Source organism: Capricornis sumatraensis, chromosome 16 (assembly GCF_032405125.1).
Source record: "Capricornis sumatraensis isolate serow.1 chromosome 16, serow.2, whole genome shotgun sequence".
Taxonomy (NCBI): domain Eukaryota; kingdom Metazoa; phylum Chordata; class Mammalia; order Artiodactyla; family Bovidae; genus Capricornis; species Capricornis sumatraensis.
In genome coordinates this window covers 36,233,238-36,256,589 of record NC_091084.1, presented here as the reverse complement: position 1 = coordinate 36,256,589, position 23,352 = coordinate 36,233,238, and the positions used below count along the sequence as shown (strand labels likewise).

The window sequence follows — 23,352 nt, the reverse complement described above, 5'->3', positions numbered from 1 at the left end:
TGTAAATGCACGCCCCCCACAACCCCATAGCCCGTCCCCCTGCAGAGCGGGGCAGGAGAGCTGGACAGAAGCGATCTATCTGAAGCCTTTGCCTCGGATTCGCGTCCCGGTGAACAAGAGGCCTCCTAGAACCAGGGGGCACAGAGAAACAAGCAATCCTCCCAGAGCCTAGAAAGGCCCCAGGGCGGCGAGGGGGCGGAGCGAAGGGCGGTTTCCGGTTCCGGGCGCAAAAGCCCCACGTGTTCCGACCCGCCGGGCCCCGCGCGGCTCGGATCCGGCGGCGCTGCCTCTGCCGGGAGTGGGTGGGGGAGAAGCCGGGGCAGGGGAGGAGCCGCCGGAGCTGTTGGAGCCGTGAGTGCTGGGGGCTGGGCCGGGCCGGGCCGGAGCGGGCTGAGCGGGGCTAAGCGGCGAGGAGGGGGAGGGGTCGGAGACCCCGCCCCCCTGGAGCCCCGGGGGAATCGTCCTGTCCTGGGGAAGGGGTGGCGGCAGTGCGTGGAGGGGGCCGAGGCGTGGTGGTCCCCGTGTGTCTTGGAGACCGAAGCTAGAGCCTCCGGGGATGTGGATGGCGATCCATGCTTCTTTTCTGCAGCCACCGCCCTCCGCCCCCTCCTGAGGCCTGCAGAAACGCAGTTAGTTCGTACCTCCCGTTGCTTCCGCGCCAGCGGCCCCCCTTCCCCCTGAAACCGAGGGAGGAGTGGTCGAGGCCCCTTCAGTTCCGGCGGCCTGAACTGTTTTCTCCAGCGGCTCGGTGTCTTCTCACCCCGCTTCTCACCTGGTTAGAGCAGACCTCCCGAAGGCTCCCTGTCCTGGCGAGTCCCATCACTTGCCAACCACTAACTCCGCTGCAACACACGCAGATACACTCACCCGTGATTTTATTACCCGTGATCATCGGAGGCTTTGGAGACCATCTGGTCTGTGCCTTTTCAGCTCACCGTGACCGATCTGAATCTTCTTTCAAGCTAGCGACTGCTGTCTTCACTTGCAACTTGCAACGTCCTTTTCTCAACCCCTAGCAGCTAGTTTTGGCACTTCTCGACACCATCGCTACCCTCAGTGGGAGTATCCGGGCCCGGCTTTTTGTCTGGTTTCACTAAAAGTTTGTTAGTTTGTCTGCCATGGATTTGCTTCGTTTTCTCGGAAAGTTGTCAGCCAGGTTTTAATTTTTCTGGACACGGATGTTCTTTTCTCCTGGTCACTTTGATAACCCTGCCTGCCTTGGTCCTGGGGTGCTCCCGCATCTTAGCACATCCAGGGTCTACTTAGAGGCTAGACTTACAACTGTTGCTTTTTGTCTGTCCACATTCTGCTGGTGACACCCAGGGTAGCCTCATTCAGAAGCCACAAGGAAAGCTAGTGGAGTCGCTCATCCTTCCAACTTCTCTTCCAAGCTGCTCTATGGGGCTTGAGCCAGAAAGCCACTTAGGAAGTGTGAAGCAGCCATGGGAGGCTTGTTAGTGGGAGATACATGACAGGGGAGCTGTTAGGGATTGCAGGCATTTTTCTTGGGTAACTTTGTGCTTTTACCTTCCCGTGTAAGAAGGTTGCCAGGGGTGAAGGGAGGATGGGAACTTTTCTTCCTAGGACCAAACACCTGGGATTCCTAGTCTTTCCCCCTTTCTTCTGCTGTACCACTTTTGCACTCTCTCTGTATATAATATATGTCAGTAGACAGTCATTTCAAGGGCATATCAAGGTTTACTACTAAATGAGGGACTCTTGAGCATTATAAACTATACAGATGAGGTAAGTTACAGGTTTACAACATTATTTTTCCAATTATTTGGCAGAGGCGTAAAACATATAATGGTCCTAGACACTTTTCTGCCTTTACATTTGGGCAGCACTGGAAAAGTCGTATCTTAGATTTCCTTCCTTTGCTTTTGGTACTGGTCCTCAGACTTACCAAGTATCGGCATCCCCTGGAAGGCCCACAGGTTACTGGAGCCACCCCCAGAGATACTGTCTGTAAGTCAGAGCTGGGTCTTGATCATTTGCATTTCTAACAAGTCCTCCGGTGCTGGCGCTGCTGATCTGGCTTTCTCAGAATGAGAACCACTGCCTTTGGCCAAACTTCTTCACACGTCCCAGTGGTTTGAGCATCAAAAGAGCTGTGTGTGAGCACCTCTCTGCTTGAAACTAGTAACACGATCTTGTGTGGGTAATATAACTACTTAGGTCTGAGTTCTTTCATTTGTAAAATTAAGAAAATGTCCTTCTTTGCAGCCAAGTGCAACATTATCTTAAGCTGAATTGATGGTGAAATACTGAGTTTTCCCCTTGATTTTCTTAATTCTCTTAATAGGAGCTTTAATTTTGATCATATAGCTTATAGCCATATTCTCAAGTTTTGCTGTGAGTTCCTAGTATATTGAAGTCCCTGCTGTTTTTTTAACTACATTAAATTCTTTCAGATCAAGGCCTGTGCTTTTTTCCTCTTTCTTTGCCCAGCACCTTGAATTGTGTGGGAAACACAATTGATGTTCAGTAGATATTTCTGGGCTGAATGAACTTCATCTCTTGCCTTTCTCCTCTCTTGAAGAAGTTTCTCTCCACTAATTCTTTGTAACAAAGTAGTATATGACTATGCCACCTGATTCTCCGCAGGGGATTGAAATAAATGCTTATGTCAAATTCCTGTAACTGTCCCCAGAAGCCCTGGTACCCACTGATTCTGAACTACAACTGAATATTCAAGTTGGAGGAAGAGAAATGAGCCACTTAATTGAATGCATCACACTTTTTATTGAGTATCTTTTTTAATCAAGTGTTTACCAAAGCGTTAAGAACTGGAAATATCAAAATATATAATATATAAGGAGGCCCTTGCCTTCAGGGATGGGGCTCACAGTGGGAGACAGACACTAAACAGCACAAGAATGGCATCCTGTGATTACTTCTACTTTAGGGCCGTCACGTAGTCTGCAGTGGAAACCTGGTACCACTCTGATTCTTCTCGTCCAGCAGGCATGGGTCCCGTCCTTCATCATCTCATCATATGGAGGGGAGCAAAGCCAGGAGGAAGTCATCTAGATACAGAGCAGGGAGTATCTTGACAGAATATTAATTAAAAACTGAAAACATAGTGAATGACTTTTGAATTAACTATTCTGAATTATCCATATTTACACCTCAGGTCAGACTATGTTTACAAAATATATTATCCTTTTTTTTTTCTCATTAAATAATGGTTCCTCTATGTGATTGACATTGACCATATTCATTGTAGTGAATTAAATGCATTTGGCTAGTTTAACTCTTGTTGGCTGCCTCATAAAAGCTGCTGCCCTCATCAGGATGGGTGTCAGGTTGGGTGGTCACCTTTTTCCTACTTCAGATTAGTTTTTGATGTTCAGTTTTAAACTCAGGCATATAGATTGGCCCGCTTTATTCAGGCTATTAACCACTGAGTAAAAACCTGCAAGGTTAAAAAGCCTAGCTTCATGTTGGAGGTTAACCACTAGGCTCATGGTGGCAGGATGTTTAATTCTGGACTCACAACCTGTATTTGGCTTCTGGCCCTTCTCAACTCTTGAGTAAATTCCTCTCAGTATCTTCAGGCTAAGCTAATAAATTATGGCTCAAGTACTCAATAAAGAGGCCACATATCCTTGTACCCCTCAAAGCTCCTCCTCTGTTACCATCAAAAAGCTGGATAGTTTCTCAAAATGATCCAGCTCTCTACCTTTAGGTAGAAAATCATCCCCATTTTCAGGATGAGTTGATGTGACTTGTCCCAGATGATAATCTCCAGGAGGAAGAACACAGGTTGTCTACCTCTGAAGGCAGAACTGTCTTCTGTGGGACAGGAGTGCCTCCTGGGCCTGTGGACATACCTATCAGTTCAGTTCAGTTGCTCAGTCGTGTCCGACTCTTTGTGACCCCATGGACTGCAGCACCCCCAGGCTTCCCTGTACATCACCAACTCCCAGAGCTTGCTTAAACTCATGTCCGTTGAGTTGGTTATGCCCTCCAACCATTTAATCTCCTGTCATCCGCTTCTCCTCCTGCCTTCAATCGTTACCAGCATCAGGGTCTTTTCAAATGAGTCAGTTCTTTGCATCAGGTGGCCAGAGTATTGGAGTTTCAGCTTCAGCATCTGTCCTTTCAATGAATATTGAGGACTGATTTTCTTTAGGATGGACTGGTTGGATCTCCTCGCAGTCCAAGGGACTCTCAAAGAGTCTTCAACACCAGAGTTCAAAAGCATCAGTTCTTTGGCGCTCGGCTTTCTTTATAGTCCAGTTCTCATATCTATACATGACTACTAGAAAAACCATAGCTTTGACTACCTAAAGGAAACACTTTGCTGTTGCTGCTGCTGCTGCTGATAAGTCGCTTCAGTCGTGTCTGACTCTGTGCGACCCCATAGACGGCAGCCCACCAGGCTCCCCCGTCCCTGGGATTCTCCAGGCAAGAACACTGGAGTGGGTTGCCATTTCCTTCTCCAATGCATGAAAGTGAAAAATGAAAGTGAAGCCACTCAGTTGTGTCTGACTCTTCGTGACCCCATGGACTGCAGCCGACCAGGCTCCTCCACCCATGGGATTTTCCAGGCAAGAGTACTGGAGTAGGGTGCCATCACCTTCTCCAAGGAAACACGTTAATTAAAACTAAAGTGAATTATTGCGATTATTATAACTTTATTTACAGTTTTCATGTTTATATTTACTCTCAATTACATTTTTAGACCTTGATCCTAACCACAAAAGGCTACAAAATTTGGGGGCAGGAGATATTTATGTCTTTATATGTTGAGTCTAATGAAGCCAGAAAAAAATTAAATGGCAAGACTGTCTTATATAGTTTTTAAACATGGTTTGAAGCACACTGATCATGATGTGTTAGAAGGCAAGAAGTCTGTGAAGTTTTTCCCTTTCATTTCTTTTACCTTCTGGATTAGGTTTGCAGAGGCCGTCTTGGGTATACAGGTTCAGCTCCAGATGGCTGCAATAAAGGAGATCCCACAGTAAAAAAAACATCAATTTTTTTGGTTTCCCAAGAAATTCTGTTTCCACTGTACTGTAATCAATTGTATGCAATAGTATGCAATAGCATTGTGTCTAAAAAAAATGTATATACCTTAATATTAAAAGGCTTTATTGCTAAAAAAACGATGCTAACGATCATCTGACTCTTCAGCAAATGATAGTTATTTAGCTGATGGAGGGTCTTGCCTTGATATTGATGGCTGGTGACTGATCGGGCTGCTGTTGGCTGAAGGTTGAGGTGTCTGTGGCAGTTTCTTAAAATAAGACAACAGTGAAGTTTACTGCATCAGTTGACTTCCTTTCATAAACAGTTTCTCTGTGGCAGGCAGTGCTATTTGATAGCATTTTACCCACAGTAGAACTTCTTTCAAAATTGAAGTCATTTCTCTCAAACCCTGCCACTGCTTTATCAACTAAGCTGTATAAATTCTAAATCCTTAGTTGTCATTGCAACAGTTTTCATAGCACCTTCCCAGGAGTGGATTCCATCCCAGGAAAACACTTGCTTCCATAAGAAGAGGTTTCTTATTCATGAAGGTTTCATCATGAGATTATAGCATTCAGTCACATCTTCAGGCTCCATTTCTGATTCTAGTTCTCTTGCTATTAAATAATAAGACTTGAGGGTCAAAATTAGTCTTTCATCCATGGGCTATGGTTTGGTGGTTGTGTGAGCAGGCATGAAAACAACATTAATCTGTACATCATCAAAGCTCTTGGGTGACCCGGTGCATTGTCAATGAGAAGTAATATTTTGAAAGAAGTCTTTTTTACCCTTAGAAATAGGTTTCATCAGTGAGTTTAAGATACTCAACAAACCATGTTGTGACAGATGTGGTGTCATCCAGGCTTTGTTGTTCCATTTCTAGGGCACAGGCTGAGTTGATTTAACATAATTCTTAAGGGCCGTAGGATTTTCAGAATAGTAAATGAGCAGTGGGTTAAACTGAAAGTCACCAGCTGCATTAACCCTTAGGAGAGTCAGCCTGCCCTTTGATGCTTTGAAGCCAATTATTGACTTCTCTCTAGCTATGAGGGCTTCCCAGTGGTGCAGTGGTAGAGAGTCCACCTGCCAGTGCAGGAAACGGAAGAGATGTGGGTTCAGTCCCTGGGTTGGAAAGATCCCCTGGAGTAGCAAACGGCAGCCCACTCCAGTATTCTTGGCTGGACAGTCCCATGGACGGGGGAGATTCGTGGGCTACAGTCCATGGGGTTGCAAAGAGTCAGACATGACTGAATATACACGCTGTAGCTATGAAAGTTCCAGATGGCAACTTCTTCTAGTAAAAGGCTGTTTTGTTTACATTGAAAATGTGCTGTTTAGTGCAACCACCTTCATGAATTTTCTTAGCTAGAGCTGGATAACTTGTTGTAGCTTCTTCTTCAGTACTTGTAGCTTCTCCTTCCACTTTATGTTTATGGAGATGACTTCTTTCCTTAAACCTCATGAACTAACCTCTCCTAGCTTCAGACTTTTCTTTTGCAGCTGCCTTAACTCTCTTGGCCTTCAGAGAATTGAAGAGGGCTAGGGCCATACTCTCGGAGAAGGCAGTGGCACCCCATTCCAGTACTCTTGCCTGGGAAATCCCATGGGTGGAGGAGCCTGGCAGGCTACAGTCCATGGGGTCACTAAGAGTCCGACACGACTGAGCGACTTCACTTTCACTTTTCACTTTCATGCATTGGAGAAGGAAACGGCAACCCACTCTAGTGTTCTTGCCTGGAGAATCCCAGGGACAGAGGAGCCTGGTGGGCTTCTGTCTATGGGGTCACACACAGTCGGACACGACTGACGCAACTTAGCAGCAGCAGCAGCAGGGCCATACTCTGGATGAAGCTTTGAAATGTGCCCTCCTCATCAAGTTTAATCATTTCTCATATTTTATTTGAAGCAAGAGACATGTGACTCTTCCTGTCACTTGAACACTTAGGGCCCACTGTAGGGTCATTAATTTTCTTAATTTCAATATTATTGTGTCTAAGGGAATAGGACAAGAGAGAGATGGGGGAACAGCTGGTCAGTGGAGCAGTCAGAAAGTACACATTTATTGATTGTTTGCTATCTTATATGAGTGCAGTTTGTGGCACTCCAAAACAATTGCAGTAGTAACATCAAGGATCACTAATCACAGATCACCATAACAAATATAAAAATAATTAAGTTTGAAATATTGCAAGGATTATCAAAGTGTAATTACATCAAGTGAGCTAATGCTGGTGGAAAAATGGCTTGCTCCATGCAGGGTTGCCACAAACCTTTTCTTTGTAAAATGAAACAAACAAACAACCACATTATCTCTGAAGCATAATAAAGATGAAATGCAGTAAAACAGGGTATGCCTGTACACGCTGGATTTGCCTCAGGTTGCCTCTTCCTGTTCAAGGGAGGGGACAGAACTGTGATTTAAGTAGAAGCGTTGCTAACGTGGTCTTAGGCGGGAGAACCTATCTTTAAGTTTTCATCCTGTCTGTATCCCAGGGACCTTGTTTAGTCTTTGCTTGTAAGTGCTTTCAAGGACTCTCGTCTTGGTTTAACACTTTACTTTTTCTTTTTCTGGCTGCACTGAGTGGCTTGCAGGATCTTGCTTCCCTGACCAGGGATTGAACCTGCACCATGGCAGTGAGAACAATGGACTAACCACTGGACTGCCAGGGAACTCCCTTGTATTAGTCACTCAGTCATGTCCAACTCTGCAACCTCAGGGACCGTAGCCCGCCAGGCTCCTCTGTCCATAGAATTCTCCAGGTAAGAATACTGGAGTGGGTAGCCATTTTCCTTCTCCAAGGATCTTCCAGAGCTAGGATTCAAACCTGGGTCTCCTGCATCACAGGCAGATTCTTTACTGTCTGAGACACCGGGGAAGCCCAGAAAACTCCCTAGACACTGTACTTTAGATGTAATAGTAAACAGACCAAGATTTTAAATCTGTGCATTGAAATTTTTTTTCTTGGAATTATGATGAAATAAACACAAGCTGGAATCAAGATTGCCGGGAGAAATATCAATAACCTCAGATATGCAGATGACACCACCCTTATGGCAGAAAGTGAAGAGGAGCTAAAAAGCCTCTTAATGAAAGTGAAAGAGGAGAGCAAAAAAGTTGGCTTAAAGCTCAACATTCAGAAAACGAAGATCATGGCATCTGGTCCCATCACTTCATGGGAAATAGATGGGGAAACAGTGGAAACAGTGTCAGACTTTATTTTTTTGGGCTCCAAAATCACTGCAGATGGTGACTGCAGCCATGAAATTAAAAGACACTTACTCCTTGGAAGAAAAGTTACGACCAACCTAGATAGTATATTCAAAAGCAGAGACATTATTTTGCCGACTAAGGTCCGTCTAGTCAAGGCTATGGTTTTTCCAGTGGTCATGTATGGATGTGAGTTGGACTGTGAAGAAGGCTGAGCGCCGAAGAATTGATGCTTTCGAACTGTGGTGTTGGAGAAGACTTTTGAGAGTCCCTTGGACTGCAAGGAGATCCAACCAGTCCATTCTGAAGGAGATCAACCCTGGGATTTCTTTGGAAGGACTGATGCTAAAGCTGAAACTCCAGTACTTTGGCCACCTCATGCGAAGAGTTGACTCATTGGAAAAGACTCTGATGCTGAGAGGGATTGGGGGCAGGAGGAGAAGGGGACGACCGAGGATGAGATGGCTGGATGGCATCACGGACTCGATGGACGTGAATCTGAGTGAACTCCGGGAGATGGTGATGGACAGGGAGGCCTGGTGTGCTGCGATTCATGGGGTTGCAAAGAGTCGGACACGACTGAGCGACTGAACTGAACTGAAAGGACTTTTGCTTATCATTTAAATCTTGCCTTCTTCCCAAAAGAATTTAAAGTAATTTGAAGGAAAGAGAACAGAATATATGGAGCATCTGCCATATACCAAGCTCTGTGCTGAGCAGTTCAGTGTGTTACTTCATTTATCCTTTAAACAACTATGTGAGGTGTGAAGTGTTGGCCACATTCTGAAATTTGGACTGAGGTTTAAGGAGTATCCCCTGGCTAATAAATGAGAAGGGTCCAGACTAAGGCTCCAGAGCCCCTAACCATTATACGTAGAGTGTGGTTAGATATTAGCATAAGAATAACTAACAGTAAAGTGGAAGAATCTTTCCAGTAGGAGGATCTTAGTGGGTAATCTTCAGTTTTAAAGCACAGTGCAGGAGTGGTAAAGGGCAGTGAACAATCTTTATTGGCTGATTTCTAGAACAGCAGGAGGAGCAGTTGCCAGGTCTGGTTAGCCCCAGGGAACAGACATTCACATCTCCAGGCTCTGGGCCTGCGTCATTCAGAGAAGGGAGACTGGGAGGGATTTAAGTATCAGCTGAATATCATCATTTGAACCTCTGATCACTGTCTTCTTCTGAAGATTATTTGCCAGTAAATAGATCCAGAAGATCCTATCAGTCTTTAGGTTAGATGCTGTAGGACTGTAGACCACCCACATAGTAGTCACGTTTTAAGCTAGAGACCCAGGTATCTTTTCACAGCCTGTAGTGTTCTGTTCTTGTCAGTAGGATTGAGTTAGGGCCTTCACTGGCGCGCACTCGTGTGCGTGTGTGTGTGTGTGCATGCGTGCATGTGTGCTCAGTTGTGTCTGACTCTTGGCCACCTCATGGACTGTAGCCTGGCTCCTCTGTCTATGGGATTCTCCAAGTAAGAATACTAGAGTGGGTTGCCATTCCCTCCTCCAGGGGATCTTACCGACTCAGGGATTGAACCTGTGTCTCTTGAGTCTCCTGCATTAGCAGGTGGATTCTATCCCAACTGAGCCACCTGGGAAGCTCACTAGCATGGGACTCACTCAGGAACAGAGACAGCTGGACCAAAGACTGGAGAAATGTCTTGCCTCACCACCTCTCCTCCCCAGTCTTGCCCCAGACATCTTAGGAACACTGAAGAGACTAGGTCATGCGGCCTGCCCAGGCCAAGGCTCATGAAGCGCCTCTGCAGACATCATGTTCAAGCCTTCTGAAACCAGGTCTTTTTCACTTTTTTTGGCCTGGCCTCAAGATCTCTCTATAGCATCCTGGTTTTGGGTTTTTAGCTATCACTGTAGAGCCATTCCAAGGACAGACACTGAGAGGAGGCATTAGAACAGCAAAGGCAACGAATTCCTAGGCAGACTTGCAGGGTAGCCCATCCTGTAAAGGGCAGAATAAAATACACTGTCTGTTTTCTGACTCTAGTACTGACGTGTAACATTTGCACAGCACACTAGTTTCTAAGCTCTCACAGACCTCAGTGAATCCTGTGTATTAGGGGCGTGGTTGTCTGCAGAGAGTTTCATCCTTTACAAGCACTCGTGTCCATTGTCTCAGAAAACTCCAGGTTCATAGGGATGTGGGCCTGGACATACATCTCTGGAGACTGAATCTGGTACTCTTCCCACAGCACTGACCGCCTCCTCCCTTCCCATCTCCTGCCCCAACAGGGACAGCTCTGCCTCCCCTTATTCTGCTGTTGGCTGATTTTTAAAAAATATTTATTCACACATTTGGCTGTGCCAGCTCTTAGTTGTGACACACAGGATCTTTGATCTTTGTTGCAGCATGCAGTGTCTTTAGTTGTGGCATGTGAGATCTAGTTCCCCCACCAGGGATCGAACCCAGGCCCTCTGCATTGGGAGAGCAGACTCTTAGCTACTGGACCACCAGGGAAGTCCCCGCTGTTGCTGACCTTTTGCTTCCACCTCATCTTCTTAGTCTGCCAAAATAAATACAAAACAAGCAAATAAATCAGGTTTTATGTGGTGCTATTACATCCTCTTTTGGGGGAAAGCAAAGCCCTGTAAGAGCAGCACCCTCTGTTGTAGCACATAGACACTGTAATAGGGAATCTTGTGGACTGCTTCATGAAAACAGTGAGAGTTCCTGGCCGGCTTTGCTGGGGAAGTTCTTGGACTTTTAAGACATTAATAATATAAATCCCTTCATTAAGCTGGAGACCCTGTGTATCAATACCATCTTATTCCACTGCCTTGCAGATGTGGGGGGGCATTATCCTGGTAAATCATCATTGTTCAGTTGGTGAGTTGTGTCCAACTCTTTGTGACCCCATGGACTGCAGTACGCCAGGCTTCCCTGTCCTTCACTATCTCCCAGAGTTTGCTCAAACTCATGTCCATTGAGTTGGTGATTCTATCTAACCATCTCATCCTCTGCCACCCTCTTCTCCTTTTACCTTCATTCTTTCCCAGCATCAGGGTCCTTTCCAGTGAGTTGGCTCTTCGCATCAGGTGACCAAAGATTGAAGTGTCAACATCAGCCCTTCCAATGAATATTCGAATTGATTTCCTTAAGGACTGACGAGTTTGATCTCTTTGCTATCCAAGGGACTCTCACCACAGTTTGAAAGCATCAATCATTGTTGTAGTTGCATTAAATTACTTTATGTCTGGTTTTGTGATTATTAAAGTTGATTCAAATCTTCAGAGGAAAATAACTTTGTTTTTCTTTTCCAAACACACAGTTCTTGTGACTTATATGTGGATTATTCCAGGGCAACCTTGTGATGAGTTGTAGTTTTCTCACTTCAGGAACCACTGACAGTATTCTATTTTATTCACAATCCAAATAACAAGTGTTTTTTCCTTATTTATCCATCTGTCTAGCACACAGTTTGCTGAACAAATGAATGAATAAAAATTGATAAGACACTGGATCTGTCCTTCTGGAGAAAGACTTAAAAAGACTTACCGTGGTCTTTGCCTGGGAACATGTTGACAGCCTTGAGCTGGGTGCTGTCCAGCCCTGTCCTCAGAGCTTCGTGGTCTGGTGAATTAAACAGGAGTGTGAACGATTCTTACCACGCATAAAGTAGATGTATGTGTGTGCTGTGATACAGGGTCTAGGTTCCTGTGCAAACAGTCTGGGAGGACCAGGGAAGGTGTCCAGGAAAAGCAGGTCTGAAGGATGAGTAGAGTTGACCAAGTAAAGGGGGTAGAAAGGGTATTTCAAAGAGTGTCAACAGCATCAGGAACAAAAACCCAGTGAGAGCATAGAAAAAAGAGAGAGCTGTACGCAGGCAGCAACGTACAATGGAGTAGCAGTCATGGGAAGAAAGATGGGCAGGGGCAAGGTCTTGCAGGGCCTCAAGAGTCAAATTATAAGGAGTTCAGATTTTTTCCTGTGGACAGTGTGGAGGTGTTGGCTGATTTTATGTTAGGAAGTTTAGTCAGGGACTTCCTTGTGGTCCAGTGGTTAAGACTTCACCTTCCAGTGCAGGGTGTGCAGGTTCAAACCATGGTCGGGTAGCTAAGATCCCACAAAACATAAAACAGAAGTAATATTGTAACAAATTCAATAAAGACTTTAAAAACAGTCCACATTAAAAAAAAAAAGACGACTCAGACCTTACTGAAGTATTGAAGGTGGAACTGATGTGGACATGACTCCTGTCCATTTCGGGATACTGGCACTTATCCACCTCCCTTCCCCAAAGCTAAAGGTAAATGTGTAGGTTCCAGAAATAAAAGCTGGAGGAGGGAGTCACTCTTGACTCCACCACAGCCCAAGGAGATTTCACACCAAAATAAACGCTTCTAGTATTTGGGGTTCTAATACCTGTACTCCCAACAGTGTGATATGAAAGTGGGGGACAGGGGAGGAATATGGAGTTGAACCATCTGCCAGCCTGGAACCTGGAAAAGCTACTCCTGTGAAAGTGTGTCTACTGATCACACGGAAGGGCAAGGGAAGTGTAGGCCTTTATAGCCTTGGGTCAGAGGCTTAGGCCTAAATAACACACTGTCAGTATGATTCAGGAAATACTCTGAGAAATTAAGATCATTAAAACCACTAGTACTTGGGTAGAAGCAAATGAAATTTCACTCAAAGGGCTCACTTTTATAACCTAGGGCTCGCAGGTCTCCCAAAGAAAATGGGCAAAAGCATTAAAAGAAATTACAAACTGCTCATGAAGAAAAACCACCATGAGGTAGAGCTGATTTAATATGTAGGAAAATTAGCCCATGGAGATCTGTTAATTATGGAACTTTCTAGAACAGACCATGAAATTACATAGTACATGTTTTCAGGTAATAGAAAAATGAAGTGAGCCTGAATGAAAACTGCTTTGAGATACAGATTTTAAGAATGAATAGTTTGGTTGTTAATGGGCAGTGTTGCATATTAGACAGGATGTTATAGCTGTTAAGAATGAATTGCTAGGACTTCCCTGGTGGTCCAGTGATTAGGACTCTGCCCTTGCAATGCAAGGGACATGGGTTCAATCCCTGGTCACGGAACTAAGACTTCACGTGCCATGTGGTGTGGTCAAAAAGTTTAAAAAGAGTGGATTACTGACATTGAGGTGAACCTGGGGCAGTTGTGCACGTATGCTTAGTTGCTCAGTCGTGTCTGACTCTGCGACCCCATGGACTGTATCCCACCAGGCTCCTCTGTCCATGGGATCCTCCAGGCAAGAACACTGGAGTGGTTTGCCATTTCCTTCTCCAGGGGCAGTTGTAGTGAAGCAGAAAAAGATGGGGACATGAAGAACCCCTCAGGTTGCACATGAAGAGTGGTGGTGGGGACAGCCACCAGGAGGACACTGGTGATATTTGAACCCACACACATGCCTCTGCGGTCATAGGGGTTAGTGGATCATCAAGCTTTGACTAAGGGAATGGCAGAGGAGATGAGGTGGATGAACTTAAAAGATTTAGAACATAGATTTAACAAGATTTGGTGAATAAAAGAATAGAAACTTACAGTAGGAAAGACTTTTATCCTGTTAATGTAGGAAGGAAACTTCAAAGTGGAAACTTACTCATTTAGATGCATTTATTGTGCGATTTCTTACGGGTATTGGAGATTGACTACAGCATAGCTCCCTACTTCAAGAAGTTTCACAGGAAAGATACATGATGGCTGTGTGATATGGCAGATTTGAGATACAGATGTGCTCAGATAGCCAGGGAAGCAGTGATTCCCATGCTTAAGGGCCAGGGAATGGGTTCAAAGAAAGCATCTCAGAAAACATGAAGCCTTATCTATGTCTTGAAAGATAAGTTTAACCTAATGAAGGGTCAAGATTCTGAAGGAACTGCATGTGGAGAGGACAAAGAGCATAGGGCTTTTGTGTGCTTCACATGCAGTCTGTGTGTGCGTGTGTGTATGTGTGTTTGAAAGGAGAGGAAGGCAAAGGAGTAACAAGATGAAGGTCAACCTAATACATAATCCTTAGAAGTTCATATTTCAGTTACAAGACAGAGAGGAGTGATTGAGTATCTTAAATAAGGAAGGGACAGGACCAGATTTGTGAAGAGCACTGACTCTGGTGGTAACAATGAATGGTAACTTAAAGGTAATGAACCTGTAGACAGGTAGCTCACATGAAGAGGCAGCTGCAATAATCCAGAAAACTGATTAAGACCTAAACTGCAAATCCCGGAAATGAAGAAGAAGTAAGAGCACACATGCAGCATCGGGGGTGGGAGTTGTCCATACATAAGGAACAGATCCTTAGGGACTTGGAGGTCTGTAAAGACACACTACTGTAGGGAGGTGAGCAATGCATTCATTATAGCAGGTGCCACAGAGGAAAGGGGAGGATATGAGCCCTGAATAGTAAACAGGCTGGTTGTGAAGGGCTTCGTGTGCCATGCCGAGGATTTTTGAACTGATCTTCCTTACAAAGTTACTGTTTTAAAATGTTGGGTGATGCCATTGTAACTGTAATTCAGAAAGATAATAGTTAACATTGGGGCACCATCGCTCTTCTAAGCACTTCACAGATACTCCGCATAATAACCCCATTAGATGGATTCTATCCTTACCTCCATTCTGGAAATGGGGAAGGAGGATAAAAATTGACCATGGGCCCCACACCTCATTAACAGTAGAGCGAAGACTCAAACCCTGACAGTCTGGCTGTCTGACTCCAGGACTCTCAATCTTAATCATAGATGCCTTAGGTGTTTCTCAACCAGGGTGTACATCAGAACCGTATGTAGCATTTCTTAAAGATACAGTTGTCTAGACTGACTTGAATCAGAGTGTCCAGAAGAATGATGTGTGGTTCTGTGTTCTGCAAAAGCTCAGCTGGTGAATTTGTTGCACTCTGCGCATAGCTGAGTGCTACAGGACTCCCAATAAGGAAGTCGTGGCAATAGTCCAGGCAAGAGGTGAGGGCCCAGGCAGGAGGAAACAGACTTAGAGGCTTAAGAGGCAGAACTGGTTTAATGAGCTATAAGCAACAGGGAAGAATCAACATTGAATCCAAAGATTATAAAGTTGAGTGTTTACTTAACAAAGTGATGATCTCAACCAACAGGATACCAGGAAGAGGCGTGGATTTGGGAGTAAGAATCATGAATTTTTCTGCATTCAGGTTTGAGGGTCTGTAGTTCTCCCAATTAAAGACATCTTAGGAGGAAGGTCGCTTCAGGGGGTGCCTGTGTGCCAGCTGCTGTTTCTGTGGTTTTCCTCACTGGTACCTCATACAGTCCTCCCCTCAAATCTCTGAGAGTCCCCATGTTACAGAAGAAATTGATAATGGAGTGTGATCATTTCACTGAACCTCCATGAAGTCTTCTCTATTTCAGGCCTATTGATGTCACTTCTCGGAACATATATCCCCATGTATATGTCAGCATGTGTGTGTGTTTGTAAAACGGGTTGTGATCAATACCACATTTTTAGCAGGCAGTTTTAAGTGTCCTTTCTCCTACCGTTTTCCTTTAAGGTTCACAGATTTTATGAAATAGAAATGCAGAGTTTTTCTGTTTTTCTATGAGGTGTGATCCTTGCCTAGGAAAAGGAATGGGAGAACATACCTTCAGGGCGGATTACCCTATTCCAACTAGGTCTATGTAGAGTATGTTACAGAGATTAGGGGAAAGGGGAGTTGAGTTCGGGAGTGTTATGTGTACGGGATTAAGACTGAGCTCAGAACTGTGACTCCTGTGCGTACCTTCATGCTTAGCCTGTTGTCTGTCTTCACTTCTCTACCCCAGGTCCCTTGGGAGGAAACTCTTGGAGGCGCCCAGGCTGATAGAGGGGGAACGGTGTGAGCTCTCGATGGTTTGAGGCCACCTCAGAGCCAGACAATGGCTACTGCCTTGGAGCCGGAGGACCAGGATCTTTGGGAAGAAGAGGGAATTCTCATGGTGAAACTGGAAGACGACTTCCCCTGTCGGCCAGAGTCTGTCTCACAGAGGGATGACCCTGTGCTTGAGACGTCGCACCAGAACTTCCGGCGCTTCCGCTACCAGGAAGCAGCCAGCCCGCGGGAAGCCCTCATCCGACTCCGAGAACTGTGTCGTCAGTGGCTGAGGCCAGAGCGGAGGACGAAGGAGCAGATCCTGGAGCTGCTGGTGCTCGAGCAGTTCCTCACTGTCCTGCCCGGAGAGCTGCAGAGCTGGGTGCGGGGCCAGCGGCCCGAGAGCGGCGAGGAGGCCGTGACCCTGGTGGAGGGTTTGCAGAAACAGCCCAGGAGACCAAGGCGGTGGGTGAGGAGGGGGAGTCCTGATCTGTGTGATGCGGAGGGGGTCTACCGGCTGGAAGGATGGCTAGGGCTCACAGAAATCACCTCGTAAACTTAACTGGCTCTGCCCTTGGGTTGCACCTAGATCCATACCCCCCATGGGACAGTGGAGTGTGTGTGTTTGTGTTTGTGTGTGTGTGACTTCCTGGTTCTTGAAACACCTGCCTGGGGAGGCCGTCTTTGCGGCCTCATCACCAAGGGTGATACCGCTTTCCTTTTCCCTTTGGGTATTGAACCTCATTTTCCTGGGGTGGGGGGAGAATTCTGTGACTTCCTCAGAGGTTCTTAGCCCCTCAGTCAGAGAGGCCCCTCCTAAAACAGCAGAGGGTGATCGGAAGGATGGCACTTCAGAGCCCCAGTGATGGGCAGGGTTGAAAGAAAAAAGAAAACAGGGTGGTATCTGAATGTCCCGCGCCCCTCTCCCCGCCCCGCCAGTTGTTCTGGCGACAGTAACCTGAGCTTCCCCTCGCACACACCAGGGGCACTGGACTTCCCCTCTTTACCTGGGCCCCCCTGGGAGTTTTCTGATCGCAGCTTCTCCTGATGTAAGCTCTGTGACACCCAGGACTTTATCCTGACTCAGCGGTGACTGGAAGTTGGAATTGTTCCCAGGTGACTGTCCATGTTCACGGCCAGGAAGTCCTGTCCGAGGAGACAGTGCCTCCAGGAGCAGAGCCCGGGTCACCTAGTGAGCTGCAGGACCCTGCACAGACCTTGACCCCCGAGGAGCTCCGTGAGGAGACCACACAGAGCCCAGATCTGGGGGCGTCAGAAGAGCAGACCCCGTGCCAGGAGTCGGAGCTCCAGCCCCTACAGGAGAGCGGTGGGAAGCCGGCAGGAAGGGTGGGGTCATGGCTGAGTGATGGGTGGGGGTGTTGCTCTCAGACCTGGAGGCTGGTAGAGCATGAGTGGAGGAAGCCACAGGACTCAGGGTGTTGAAAGGAGGCGGTACTAGCCGTAGTCTCGCGAGAGCAGGGCCACTGTGGACAGCAGAACTCTTGGTTATTCCCCTGGCATTCCTGTAACGTTATAGGTGGCAGCTTCGGGGTGACTCAGACTGTTCTTAGGCCAGTGTCTCGACCCCACCCTTCCCACCAGAGACCATGGGGAATGCTCAGCTCTTTGCTGGTTATAGGGCTGCCTTGCACGTGACTCATCTCCCCTTCCTGTCTTCTTAGAGGTTCCAGTGCTCCAGGACCCAGCCCTTCCTGAAGAGAGGAACCCTGGAAACTCCGAGATGGTTGCCCTTCTCACTGCTCTGTCACAGGTGTGCCCTCATTTCCGTCTGCACCGCAGGGAACTAGAGGAACCATTGAGCATTAGTTGTACGCTGAACAGGTCAGACAGGACACAGGCTTCCACTGTCCATTGCCAGGTTAAGCTCTGAGTTCTGCGCGTGTCTGGAAGGGAAGGAGCTGCATCTCACGGAGAACATCTTAGTTGGATCTGCAGGCTCCAGAGCTTCTTGATTTGCCCCTGACCCGAGGGACTAACAAAATGGGGTTGTTTTGGGAAAACTCTGGTACAGCTTTGAAGTTGTCAAATGAGGATTTGTTTTTGATTTTAAGAAATAAACTTGATAGTCATTTGTAAGGGTGACTGACTGGCCTGCAAAATCGATTTCTGATTTTGGTTGCTGTTCTCTTCTAGGGACTCATTCAGTCAGGCCATGGCATTCATGAAGATTTCACCAGGTCAGGAGCCCTGAAACTAAGCTGAGTGGCTGGAGAATAAAGGAATAGAGCTCATCCTTGTTTTTAGATTGTAGAGCTGAAGAGGGAATTCCTGTTGATGCTAGGTAGACTGTATAAGTGGTACATGATTAGGTAAGGGCAGTTAGGAAGAACTTCCTAGAAAAGATGAATTTTTGCAGAGATACAGATAGCATTAGACTGATGACTTCCAAGACCTTTCTCATATTGTAAATAATATCCTTGGGAAGAACAGTGTAGTCTGGTGCTGAGGGAAAGTGGTTGGATTGGAGGGAACAAGAAGAGGGTCAGTTGCAAGAGCAGAAACTCGGGAAGCAGCAGCAGAAAATGAAACACAGGTGTCCTGAAAGGAACCAGGTGTCCCGTCTGAGTTTCTCTGTCTCTTGGATGGACTGTGCCTGTACCAATGACCTTCATTCCAGGAATTAGATATGAGGCTTCATGAAGCATCACATTGTAATGGAATCCTTGTGTTGTTTCAGGGCTTGGTCACTTTCAAGGATGTGGCTGTGTGCTTCTCCCAGGACCAGTGGAGCGATCTGGATCCAACCCAGAAAGAGTTCTATGGGGAATACGTCTTGGAAGAAGACTGTGGAATCGTGGTCTCCCTGTGTAAGGAATTTCAAGTGTTTCTAGAGTGTCCTGAGCACAAAGATCTTCCTCTTGTTGGAAACTGAGGGTGTCTTAGACCAGTGATTGTACATACTACACTTCTCTTATGCTGACCCCACTGGTGACATGAAGGACAGCTGAAGAAGATGATAGCTTTCAAAATTAAAGGGAAGAGAAAATGCCTAGAAAGTAGTTGGAAACTCGAACAAGAAAATAGAGCTGTAATATTATAGTTTCAGTGTGAGTTTTAGTTTAGTGTGCGTAGGTAAGCATATCAGTTTTGAAGCAAGCAATAAAAGTTTGGAATATTCTACTTACTTGAATATAGGAAAAGAGAGTAACACTGCCAGTTGTGTGATTATTGAGTTGCCGGTAAAAGGCAAGAGGTACACAGTTCCCATCAGGGGCTCAAGCCAAAGGGACAGAAGGTTTGAATGGCCTGCCTATGGGATTTTTCTTCAGTCTACCGAACAGAAAAGATCTGCTCTTGACACAGGGGACTGTTGAGCCAATCGTGATGTCCTGTTTCCCTCTCTTGAGCAGCCTTTCCAATCCCCAGACTAGACGAGCTCTCCCACGTCAGAGAAGAGGAGCCTCTGGTCCCAGAGCCTCAGGAGCCTGAAGAGCCAGAAATTCTGAGTTTCACCTATACAGGTGAGGAGTGATAGGGGGTCTGCCCCACCTTCACCCCCTGGCTGGCAGTTCCTCTAGCCAGTGTTCCCCTCGCCCTCTGGAGAGCCCCTCTCTCTGGTTCTTCTAACGGCTCAGCCAACACCACTGTCTCCCTCTGAAGCCAAACATTCTGTCTTTTGTCCCCTCTTCACACCTGTCACTGGTTTCAGGGCTCTGTAATACAAAATGGTGACAAGAAAAAAAGGAAACTTTCAGAATTGCAGCTATACCATTTTTTAAGCCTTTACACAAACTCTTGATCCCCAGTCTCCACATTTGTTCTGCACACAGACTTCTCTAGTTGTGATGCACAGGTTTAGTCGCCTCACTTCATGTGGGATCTTAGTTTTCTAACCAAGGATTGAACCCACATCCCCGGCATTTAAAGGTGGATTCTTAACCTCTAGACCACCAAGGAAGTCCCTCCACATTTGTGAAAGGAGGATGATAATGTTTGTCCACATGAAAGCTGTTGCCAGCATGAGATAACATGTAAGAAAATTCTCAGCATACAACAGGCACTCAGTTGACCAGTTACTTCTTTTTTTCCAGCCTCTGCAGTTGAGAAACGAGTTTCTCTCTATATGGTCTTACCCTCTCAGAACAATGTAAAACTCTCTCCACTGTGCAGAAGGCACACCTTTTACCTCTGTAATCTCCTCCTTTCTCCTCTCTGTTTCTAAGGAGACAGGAGTGACGACGAGGAAGAGCGTCCTGAGCAAGCAGATCTGAGTTTGGAGGATCCACACAGGTCTGTGTCGGGAGATGCAGAAATTCACCAAACTCCAGACTGGGAAATAGTCTTTGAGGATGATCCCGTTAGACTTACTGAAAGACGATTCGGCACAAAGATTTCTCAAGTCAATAGTTCAACGAATCTTCAGGAAACTATGCCCGTCCACCCGCTGTTAGGGAGACATCATGACTGTCCTGTGTGTGGAAAGAGTTTCACTTGTAACTCCCACCTCATTCGACACCTGAGAACTCACACAGGAGAGAAGCCCTATAAATGCATGGAGTGTGGGAAGAGCTACACACGGAGTTCCCATCTCGCCAGGCACCAAAAAGTACACAGGATGAACGCTCCTCACAAATACCCGCTAAACCGGAGGAGTCTGGGTGAGGCCGCCCCTCAGGTCCAGGCCGAGAGAACCCCACCCGTGGAGAAACCCTATAGGTGTGAGGACTGCGGGAAGCACTTCCGCTGGACTTCCGACCTCGTCAGGCACCAGAGGACGCACACGGGAGAGAAGCCCTTCTTCTGTACCATCTGTGGCAAAAGCTTCAGCCAGAAATCCGTGCTCACCACCCACCAAAGAATCCACCTCGGAGGCAAGCCCTACCTGTGCGGGGAGTGCGGCGAGGACTTCAGCGACCACAGGCGGTACCTGGCCCACCGGAAGACGCACGCGGCCGAGGAGCTGTACCTGTGCAGCGAGTGCGGGCGCTGCTTCAGCCACAGCGCCGCCTTCGCCAAGCACCTGCGGGGACACGCCTCGGTGAGGCCCTGCCGCTGCAGCGAGTGTGGGAAGAGCTTCAGCCGGAGGGACCACCTCATCAGGCACCAGCGGACACACACAGGCGAGAAGCCGTTCACGTGCCCTACCTGCGGGAAGAGCTTCAGCAGAGGCTACCACTTAATCAGGCACCAGAGGACCCATTCACAAAAGGCCTCCTAGCCAGGGCTGCACGCGGGGACATCTGCCTTCGGCCCTCTCCCGGGGAGGGACTGGGTGAGGCCCTCTTGTCGGCTAGAGGAGACCTTGTCTAGGGCATCTGCCTGACCTGCCCAAGTCTGATGACACCTTCCGGCAGCTAAAGTAGCCCCTGGCAGGACCTCTCAGCCTTCCTCCACACCGTGAGGAGATGTTCTTCCCAAAGTTTGCCTGAAATGAGGCCTCTCCTTGGCTAAAATGCTCCCGCCTCCTCCTGGCAGGTGTGAAACAGGGGGAGTAGAAAACACAAGAGGTTGGGCTTATTATAGTTGCCCCCATCCTGAAGACGACTTAACAATCTCAGCTTTGAAGTGGCCCAGGACCAATCCTCAGGGTTGGTAGGGACCAGCCTTTAGGATGCCGTCCTCCCTGGTCTCTAACATTAAAGCACACAGCGCTGAAGTCAGGGCAGGAGAACCACGCCTCACCCCACAGGTTACCTGTACAAACCTCTCACTGGTTCACTTCCTCACCATGCACTTTCCTTTCACTCTGGGGAGAGGTGTGAGTAGCATTTGATGGGCAGAAACATGAAGGGAGCTTCATGTAGGCCTTGTCAGGCTGCTGTCCTCTCCAAGGTTAAAATGACACCAGGTGCCAGGCACTGCTTGAAAGGGGGGCCCAGTCAGCAGCCTCTTTGCTCATGGGTGTTTCTCCTGTGAGAAGGCTTGTGCCTGGGCCTCCCAGTTTCTTGGTTTTGTCCCTGGCACTTACTCTGCCATAAGTGGGATGTAGCATTTGAGTGCCAAGGGATTCAGTAAAGCCTGATTAAAATCATGGTGAAATCATTTACATTTCCACGTATATACAAGCCCACCCACCCTATCCTCATCACATGGGTTTGTGAGGGGATTTTTGAAATGGTATCAGCTGACAGAGGCACTCTTAACGATTGTAGAATCATGGTGGACAGGCTCACTTTATTTACATGAAGGAAACTGGAGAAGATCTGAGCTCAAATTATGGGAAAATTAAGAAAGAGCTGTTGCTACTGACCAAGGCCATCCAGACTATTCTCCTGACTCCCCACCCTCATCCTCCCCGCCTCACCCTCTGACATCAGGGAGACCAGGAGTAAATGGCTTTCATGTCTGCCTTGTTTGCTTTTTCTTACATGATTTCATTTTCATGTAAGAACTAAAGCGTAGGCTGTCTTGGCCCAAGGGTCTCCGTTATCTGGTAGAGGTTCTGTGGAGCTGAGGCTGAATAGTTATGAACCTCGTCTGCTCTGATTGTGGGCATGGCCAGGACTGGGGAGACCATTCCCTCCGTCCATGGAGCACAGGGTATGGGATTAAAGCATGAAAAGGGAGACTGTCTTCTGTGCCTGGTTTCTTCTGCTCTGTTTCTTGAGCTCTTGTGTGCCACTGTTCACCCGAAGAGCGTGGGTAGTGGGAGACAGAGCCTCAAGCTCAAGAGCTCAGCAAAAGGGATTCTCGTTCTGGTCAGTGATGGCGTTCCAGCTGACTGGCTTTAACTCCGGTTGACTGTTGTCCTCCTAGAAGCATGCACATATGAGATTTTTAAAAAGGAGCACTGACAGCCGAGATCCCTGGTTCCTAGGGCTTTCCACCCATCCAGTTTTCAGGACTTCATGTTCCCAAGACTTCTGAAGATCATTCATACAGAGAGATCTGGGAGGACAGGATAGTTATCTGTGAGGATAGAAAAGCCTTGGCATGGTTAGCAGAGCTATAGGTGGAATCGTAATATCTGAGTCTGGACTTTGCAAAGGAGACTGTCCTGATACACAGACTTCTGAGCCATTGATCTAACGTCTACACGCAGTTTGTCTGGATGAAATGCCATAGCACCAAAAAAGTGATGTCTCCTAGATTATATAACATTTATGGAAGTTGATAAAATTCTGGAGGTGAAAGCCAGTTGATTTTTAATTCGCCGACTTGTCTGCATTACTGCTGCTGCTAAGTTGCTTCAGTCGTGTCCAACTCTGTGTGACGCCATAGACGGCAGCCCACTAGGCTCCGCCATCCCTGGGATTCTCCAGGCAAGAACACTGGAGTGGGTTGCCATTTCCTTCTCCAGTGCATGAAAGTGAAAAGTGAACGTGAAGTTGCTCAGTCAGTCGTGTCTGACTCTTAGCGACCCCATGGTCTGCAGCCCACCAGGCTCCTCCACCCATGGGAT

At 47.1% G+C, this 23,352-nt stretch overlaps 1 protein-coding gene across 1 annotated transcript; it reads left to right on the top strand.

Annotated features, from left to right (window-relative positions):
• Positions 1-322: 322 nt before the first annotated feature.
• ZNF202 (zinc finger protein 202) lies at positions 323-22,216 on the top strand. The gene is made up of 7 exons (XM_068988695.1): positions 323-351; positions 15,964-16,458; positions 17,106-17,316; positions 17,672-17,760; positions 18,688-18,817; positions 19,361-19,471; positions 20,174-22,216. Exons 2-7 carry the CDS (start codon positions 16,057-16,059, stop codon positions 21,166-21,168), a joined length of 1,938 nt encoding a protein of 645 aa, XP_068844796.1. The 5' UTR covers positions 323-351; positions 15,964-16,056; the 3' UTR covers positions 21,169-22,216.
• Positions 22,217-23,352: the final 1,136 nt, after the last annotated feature.

Bases quoted from the DNA above. Each gene is read 5' to 3' on its own strand.
- ZNF202 (XM_068988695.1), top strand. From the start codon at position 16,057: ATGGCTACTGCCTTGGAGCCGGAGGACCAGGATCTTTGGGAAGAAGAG. The intron at 16,459-17,105 runs GTGAGGAGGGGG...AATTGTTCCCAG, and splicing joins CCAGGAGACCAAGGCGGTGG to GTGACTGTCCATGTTCACGG. The intron at 17,761-18,687 runs GTGTGCCCTCAT...GTGTTGTTTCAG, and splicing joins TTCTCACTGCTCTGTCACAG to GGCTTGGTCACTTTCAAGGA.